Genomic DNA, 8385 nt, shown 5'->3' with positions numbered 1-8385 from the left:
GGAAAATGTGTGTGACTTTCTTAGTGGCTGGGCTTCTAAAAGGTACGGTCTTTAGCCACGCAATAATATTACTGATACAAAATTATTGCACAAATTGGACGGAGATTTATGACAAACTCATATTTTCGTGGCAAGAATTGTATAAGGCTTTCACATCTTCGGAATTTTGATTTCCCACCAACAACACCCACCGTAGCAAAGTTGGGCGCGATGAATATTTTTGGTATCGTTCCCACCATTTTCTCCCATTTTTTACTTAAATATCTTCCCTCTATTTTGGTTAAAAGTTTTTAACTGTTCCCTCTAATTAATTTGGTGCAGCACAAAATCACACTGCCAGAGAATTGGGAAAATCTTTTATCAGGTAACACTTAACTATTATCCTTTCTTATCCTCTTTTAATTTCTGTGAGTATCATGTTTATTTATATTTTTGTGAATATCATGTTTATTTATATTGTGTAAATACAATTTCTGCAATAATTATACTAAATTTTTTTCTTATACTTCTCGTTATTTTTGTAATTGTTGTTTCTGAGTTATTTGTTGTTATTAGGTTATTGGGTGTTTGCTCTTGTTAGGTTTTTGTTATTTAGTTCTTTTACATTAATGAAAAGAAAGATATGATATGTTACTACGATATCTTTTTCTTCATGTTTTTTGTGAAAATATATAGTATTAATTTATCTATTACTTATGTTTTTTTCCTACCGTTATGATGGTCATTTTATATTTGTTGAAGATTATAGTGCATGCTTGCTGGTTGAGGCTAGTTTTATGTGAAAATAACGTCAAATTTTAATTAAAGTGATAAAAACTACATATAGTATTTAAAACTTGAATAATTACATATAAAAAAAATAAACGACAACCTTTAATTTGCATATTCAATTTTTAATGTTCAAACACATTGAAAATGCAATATCTACTTTTGTTTTTTTATTCATAGTGTATTTCGTAATATTCAGGTGATCAAAGATGGCAATTCTATCTGAGCATGTTCATACATCATTGCCCCAAATCCCACAATCTTGCAGCAAATCTTCAAATTGGATTGCTATGGAAGAAAGTGAGTTTCTTGAATGCTGTGGAAGCATCAAATTCGCTAAGGAAATGGCTTCTGCCTCTCCTTTCTCCTCGTTGCAACACGCACTCGATGTTGCCTCTAAGGTTTGGTTTAATAAGATCAATATCCATTCCTGGTTGGTGGCTCTCAATGCTCACACGAATATCTCTGAAAAAGCACCCTTCTATCGAGAATCCTACGATAGTGCTTCATCCACTAGTATGGATTCTACTCTTAAGGTTTGCCACGTTTGCCATTCTTTTTGCGTTTTGTTATTTAATTAAAAATAATCCTTTAAATGTTTCCTGGATTATGATTCATTTGAAACTTGTAGGAGATATATGCATTGAGCATGCAGTATCTGGTAAGGTTCGGTTTTCCATACTTTAAGAAAGATTCTGATTGGGATACTGATGTTATACTAATGGATTTGAAGGTAATTTTAAAAAATAATTTATTTGGCAAACAATATAAATAGCTGAATTTGAATCATTACATTTTCTTTGCAGATGAGTGTTAAAAACAAGCCGGCATGTGAGTTCCATTGGGCATGTCGAAAGCAATTCAATATCATAGAACGACATATTGCAAAGTTTTTTCAAAAGAGAGGATATGTTCGCTCTACAACTGAATCGCCAATAATCCAAACTGCTGTAAAAGACTTTGATCTGAACAAAAAGCCGTATCCTATAGATGATTTGGATCCTATTGCGCGTGACAAAGCTAGACAATTTTGTGAAATATGGTATCCAGGAGAATACTATGTTTGATGTATTTTTGTTTGTTTTACTTTTGTTGAACATAACTATTCTGTTAAATTCCAGTTCTATCTAGGCTTAGTATCTTTGTTTAATGTTATTTTTCGGTTTCAATTGAACATATCTGTCTACGTAATTGATTATTATGACTCATCTGAAAAGTAAATTTTCCATTGTAAGAGTTAATATTCTTTCAAAAATAGCATTCTCGTCCTCTAAAATTTTTATATACTAATGTGTCCAATTAGCATGATTATTGCTATTTAAACAAGCTAATTGAAATAAAATTACTATAATAATATTAGATAAACAGACACACAATACAGAAGGAATGAACATTAAATCAAATTAACATTTATTTCAAAAAAAAGTGAAATTCAGAGGCTTAAAAATAAAATAAGTTTTATTCCAATTAATAATATGTATTTAATTAAATCAAGTATCAATATTTAAGAATATTTAAATTGAATCTTTTAAGATTTTGAATTTAAAATTTGTTATAAAAAAGGATAAAAGTAACAGAAAATGATAAAAACAACGACCAATTGATAAGATAGTTCAAATATGCTTAACTAATTCCTAACCCTTTGTTTAACTAATTCCTATAAATATGCTTCATATCAAACATTATATAAGAACTAATACTCATTCTCATTCATTTGTATGTTCTTATCGAGACTAGAGATAAAGGTAAATTATTTCACAACATTATACCTTACTTCATATGATTTAAGTATACTTTATATATTTTTGGATTCATAGATAGCCTGTTCTCTCTTGTAGGACACTGAAGGTCAAATTAAAGAAGACAAATAAAGTGTGGAGCCAATCTTAATCAACTTTTTGAGATTCCAATTATCTTGAAGGTTATATTTTCTTATATTTGATTTTTTATTCCTTGTGCACCACTACTCTCTTTATTATATTTGATTTTCGGAAATATATGACCGTACTCACAGTAACCCGAGATTGACTGAAAAAGTTTGAGGAGACCAACAATTTTAAGATAAAAATCATGATAAAAGTTTTATATAAAAATAAAATTTATAAATAAAAATTATTTTTTATTACTAATATCATAAAAAATAAATATTTACAAATAAAAATTATAAAATATTATGTAATGGTACTCAGTGTTGAGAATTTTAATAAAATTTTAGTTTCCATAACTACTAATAAATAATTTTATAAAAAATTTTGGGGCCATACCCCTCCATGGTCAAACTAAAGTGTATCTGTGCATACTCATTATAAATATTTGTTAGACTTTTTTACAACCTCAAATACCCTTCTTTTTTTTTTTTACCAAAGATAGGAGACTTGAACTCGCAACCTCAAATGCCCTTACACAATACCATTGTGCATTAAACATAATTTGATATACTTTTAAATAAATCATGCTATCACTTCAGATAAATTTTATGGTGTTTATATTGCCTAACTTTTTCTTTCATATATAACATGTATAACATATTTAAAAAAAAACTATATAACATATTATATATAACAACTTTTAAAATGTTTAAAATATATTAAAAAATATCTATTTACAATTTTTTTAGAGTAAGTTATGCACCGTGTTAACAAGACCATATCGTTATCCATTACTTATTCCTTTTTATATAGAAATTTTTTTTGTATATTTTTACTCAAATATTATATAAACTTATTTGTTTTATGATTTTCTACCGTAATAATTTTTAAACTTATTATGCATAATTGATTATTGAGGACAAGGTTCATTTTTTTGTTGCGATGCAAATTGTGAGATTCTATAATATAATTTTACTTACTCTATAGCTAATTAGTGAGTAATATTAATATTAGTTTGACGATCTGTTTAGGTTAGTTCAGTAACACCTCCTTTTACACTTTATGTCAATACATTTCTGTAATTTGTTGTGTATATTAATTAGGAACTAATACATGATATGCTGATTTTTTTGTATAATTCATTGTTATGCCTTTCATATACTTATATTTTGGTACATTATTATTTAAACAGAGTCATTCAATTATGATTGATAAGAGTTGGATTCATAAATCAATTACATCAACAGAGTATAAATGCGGGGTTGAAGAATTTTTAGAGTTTGCCTTTGCTAGAGCTGCTATAAATGGAAAAATTATATGTCCATGCATCAAATGTGGGTTCAACAATATGGGGACGAGAATTGAAGTATTAACTCATTTACTACAAAAAGGATTTCCAGAAAAGTATACTTCTTGGTATATGCATGGAGAAACTATACTCCAGCCGGAAGAAGAACTATTGGGTCATAATCAGACAGAACCTGTTGAAAAACCACCACTGCATGATATGTTGACTGATGTTTTCGGTATAGATGATATCAACTATGAAGGTGATGATGATGAGCCCTTTGCTTCGAGAACTGATTCCGTTCCAATGCCGTCGGAAAATGACACTAACGAGGATTCAAGAAGAATTACAGAGTTGCTAAAAGATGGAAATCGTAAATTATATCCTGGGTGCGCAAAATATACCAAGTTATCATTTATTGTTGAGTTGTATCATATCAAGGTGTTGTGCGGTGCTACTGACAAGACATTCTCCATGATAGTCGATCTTCTCAACAATGCTTTTTCCCATGCTAACTTGCCCACTTCATTTTATGAAGCCAAAAAAATGATTAAATTGTTAGGTTTGGGATACGAGAAAATTCATGCATGTCCAAATAACTGTATGCTCTTTTGGGGAAAAGACAATGAGAAAAAAAATAAATGTGTGGTTTGTAACGCATCTCGATATAAAGTTGAAGAGAACACCAGCAGCAATACGGAAGTTGTGGAAACAAGTCAAGATCAAAAGAAAAAGATACCAGCAAAGGTGTTGAGGTACTTTCCTCTTACTCCTAGATTAAGAAGGTTATACATGTCCTCTAAGACAGCAAGACTAATGCGCTGGCATTCGGAGTTTCCTAATTCAGATGGAAAGTTAAAGCATCCTAGAGATAGCAAGGCATGGAAAGATTTTGATTTATTACATCCAGAATTTGCTAAAGATCCTCGTAACATAAGGCTCGCTTTAGCAACCGATGGCTTCAATCCATTCGGGACTCTCAGTTCAAACATTAGCATTTGGCCAGTGATGCTATATATATACAACTATCCTCCATGGTATTGTATGAAGCAAACTTCCCTTATAATGTCTATGATAATTTCTGGTCCAAAGATGCCTGGAAATAATATTGATATTTTTTTGCAACCACTTATTTGTGAGTTGAACGAATTATGAAAAGGTGTTGATGTCTACGATTCTGTTGATGGTAACAATTTTCGTATGCATGCTGCACTATTTTGGACTATTAGTGATTTTCCAGGTCTTGATAATCTGTCTGGGTGGAATACACATACGAGCCTCGCTTGTCCATCATGTAACTTCGATACAGTCTCCAGAAGGTTGAAGTTTGGCATGAAGTATTGCTTTATGGGACATCGTCGATGGTTACCCGATGATCATGAGTATAGGCACAATAAACACTCTTTTGATGGCCATACAGAACTAAGAGGCCCACCTCCGACGTTATCAGGCAGAAGGATTTTGTCCCAAATTGAGAGTAGTCGAAAAAGACCTCAAGATGCACTCAACGATGGCAACATCCCACTACAATGGAAAAAGAGGAGTATTTTCTGGGATTTACCATATTGGAAGGATAATCTTGTTCGTCATTGTCTTGACATGATGCACATAGAGAAAAATGTGTGTGATAATGTGCTTTTTACTATACTTGATGACAAACAAAGGACTAAAGACAACTTGCAAGCTCGTAAGGACTTGCAGTTGATGGGAATCAGAGAACAACTCCATCCATATCCTAATTCTTCCAAGTACCCTGCCTCATGCTTTAGAATGAAAAATATTGACAAGGATATTTTTCTAGGTGTTCTAAAGAGTGTCTCTTTTTCAGATGGTTACTCTTCAAATATTTCTAGATGTGTCGATATTAAAAAACGAAAGGTAAGCGGTCTAAAGAGCCATGATTCACACATTCTTCTAGAACATATCTTGCCAATTGCACTTAGAAGATCCTTGCCGAAGGAGGTTATATCTGTGCTTATCGAGCTGTGCAACTATTTTAGAGAAGTCTCAGGCAAATCATTATCACTAGAGAATTTAGAAAGACTACAACAACGAATTGTTTTGACGCTTTGTCACATGGAAATGATATTTCCTCCAGCATTTTTCACTATTATGGTTCATCTAGTTATTCATCTGGTAGAGGAAGCAATGATTGCAGGTCCAGTGCAGTATAGATGGATGTATCCTGTTGAAAGGTAAATTTTGGCACTCTAACAAATTTTAATTGAATCTATTTGTTACGATATATTTTTATGGATAACTAATTTTCTCTTTTTGTTATTAGGGCCCTGGGACATTTAAAATCTTATGTCCGTAACAAGGCTGCACCGGAAGGGTGCATAGCTGAAGGTTACATAATAGAGGAATGTCTAACTTTCTGCTCTAGATATTTGGAGGATGGTAATATTGAGACAAGGTTCAACCGACCAAGGCGCAACGATGACCAAAATGAAAACACTTCTAGTAGTTGCTCTACTGTCTTATCTAAGATTTTTCCAGCCTTAGGAATATCTCGTGGAGCTCATAAGATTTGTTCGTTAACACCAACAGAGAAATTGCAGGCCCATCGTTATGTGTTGACAAATTGTTCACTGGTGGACAAGTTTCGCGAGTGAGTTATGTTGTTATTTCTAACTTAGATTTCAATTATTTTCTATAACTATTACATAACTGTAATCTACTTTACCAGAAAATGTAGATGTGAGATTGCCAGAATATACCGTGGTAGAAAAAATGCAACCAAGCTCGTTGAAGAATACATCCATGCCAAATTCCATGAGTGGTTTAGGGATTATGTGAGTTAGTTACATTTTGTAAAACTTGTTTGTTCCAAAATAGAATTTAGGATCACATATTTCTAATCTATTAACACATGTAGGTTGCAAAACACAATGATCCAGATATCACTCCCGAAATCAAGTGGCTTGCAGAAGGGCCTAATGATATTGTGAAGAGGTTTGAGGAGTTTAATGTTCATGGGTTCAAGTTTCATACAATGAAGAAAGATCAAGGCCTTAAAACACAAAATTGTGGCGTGGTTATGTCTGCTATTACTAATAGTGTTTCAAATGGCAGGAACCCTATTATAGTAGCAAGCGACAACACATACTATGGTAAAGTGGTAGATATGATATAGTTAGACTACTTTGGCAAACTGGGGGTTGTGTTATTCAAATGTATTTGGGTTGATACCACACTTAACAAGGGAATCAAGATAGATCAATTTGGGATTACAAGTGTAAATTTTTCTAACTTGATACACACCGGTGATAATGAAACAGATGAGCCATTTATTCTTGCAACAGATGCAAGAATGGTTTACTATGTTGATGATCCAGTTGATGAAGGTTGGTGTTCTGTTTGTCATATGAAACCCAGAGATTTATATGATATGGGGGATTTGAATGAGGAGGAATTAGATGAATCTTTGGTGGAAGGCATACCATTTTGTGAGCAACAAGTAGAGAATCTTAAAGAGTTTCAATTGACGAGGGACGAGATTGATGAAGCAGATCAGGATGAAATGCATGTTGACGAAAATGATGATAATGACTGCGATGATGATGATGAAATAGATAATTTAGACAATATTTGATGCATTCTAGATAATTTGTTACTCTAGAGTTTCTCGAGGTCTCGAGAATTGACTTTGATCTAGATGTTTTTATAACAATAATATGAGATAATTTAATTTTATTATTTAACAACTATTAGCTTTGATGGTTTTATACGTTTAAGGTTGATTTATAGTGATAGTGAGTAATATAGTATGCACTAATATTAAAGTATCTAATGCTAGAAGATAATATTAAATATTGAATAATTACTTTTGACTAAAGTTATGAGAAATATAATAAAAGACAATACAAAAACTAAAGATAAGAGGATAATTAGCTATTTATTTTATTAAACTTATGAAAAATCTGTTAGTAACAACTTAAATTATAGAAGACATCTTTTTTTATTAATTCTTTGAAAAATTTATCATTGACGACTTAGATTAAAAAATAAATTAAAAAATAAACACTAAAAATTACCCTTAATATGAGATTTTTTAAAGGTTTAATAAACTTTCCATTCTAAGTATTGTCTAATTTTTTTTAACTAAAATATTAATTTTTCTTAGTTTTTTTTTTAATCACTCTTTTCACTCTGAACTCAAAACAAAAACAAGAAAAGAAGCACAAAATATATAAAGGGATCAAGCAAAAATTGATTCATCACCTTTCTAATAAATTGATTCACAAAATACAAAATAATGAACTAGTTTAATTTAAAATTCAAGATCGACATGAATTCATATCTGAATTAAGTTGTCAATCTTACTTGTAAGAAAATTAATACTAATAAATTAATGATTATGTACTCACTTCTATAAAAGTTCTTAATTTTATTAAGTAGTAACATAAACGAATGTGTAAAATTTATTAAATAAATTTTATAATTTTTCTTATAAAATTA

At 30.9% G+C, this 8385-nt stretch overlaps 2 protein-coding genes across 2 annotated transcripts; both read left to right on the top strand.

The window, feature by feature from the left end:
• Positions 1-977: 977 nt before the first annotated feature.
• LOC130932371 (uric acid degradation bifunctional protein TTL-like) lies at positions 978-1835 on the top strand. Its single transcript, XM_057861691.1, has 3 exons — positions 978-1304; positions 1400-1501; positions 1575-1835. Exons 1-3 carry the CDS (start codon positions 978-980, stop codon positions 1833-1835), a joined length of 690 nt encoding a protein of 229 aa, XP_057717674.1.
• Positions 1836-3840: 2005 nt separating this feature from the next.
• Positions 3841-7519, top strand: LOC130932356 (uncharacterized). Its single transcript, XM_057861685.1, has 6 exons — positions 3841-4966; positions 5084-6119; positions 6209-6535; positions 6623-6719; positions 6803-7045; positions 7130-7519. The coding sequence occupies exons 1-6, from the start codon at positions 3841-3843 to the stop codon at positions 7517-7519; spliced, it is 3219 nt and encodes a 1072-aa protein (XP_057717668.1).
• Positions 7520-8385: the final 866 nt, after the last annotated feature.

The sequence above is a fragment of the Arachis stenosperma genome, chromosome 1 (assembly GCF_014773155.1).
Source record: "Arachis stenosperma cultivar V10309 chromosome 1, arast.V10309.gnm1.PFL2, whole genome shotgun sequence".
Classification (NCBI taxonomy): Eukaryota; Viridiplantae; Streptophyta; class Magnoliopsida; order Fabales; family Fabaceae; genus Arachis; species Arachis stenosperma.
Note: the sequence above shows the minus strand (reverse complement) of the source record. Positions and strands in the feature narration are given on the sequence as shown.

Bases quoted from the DNA above. Each gene is read 5' to 3' on its own strand.
- LOC130932356 (XM_057861685.1), top strand. From the start codon at position 3,841: ATGATTGATAAGAGTTGGATTCATAAATCAATTACATCAACAGAGTAT. The intron at 6,536-6,622 runs GTGAGTTATGTT...CAGAAAATGTAG, and splicing joins CTGGTGGACAAGTTTCGCGA to ATGTGAGATTGCCAGAATAT. The intron at 6,720-6,802 runs GTGAGTTAGTTA...TAACACATGTAG, and splicing joins ATGAGTGGTTTAGGGATTAT to GTTGCAAAACACAATGATCC.
- LOC130932371 (XM_057861691.1), top strand. From the start codon at position 978: ATGGCAATTCTATCTGAGCATGTTCATACATCATTGCCCCAAATCCCA. The intron at 1,305-1,399 runs GTTTGCCACGTT...TGAAACTTGTAG, and splicing joins GTATGGATTCTACTCTTAAG to GAGATATATGCATTGAGCAT. The intron at 1,502-1,574 runs GTAATTTTAAAA...TTTTCTTTGCAG, and splicing joins TTATACTAATGGATTTGAAG to ATGAGTGTTAAAAACAAGCC.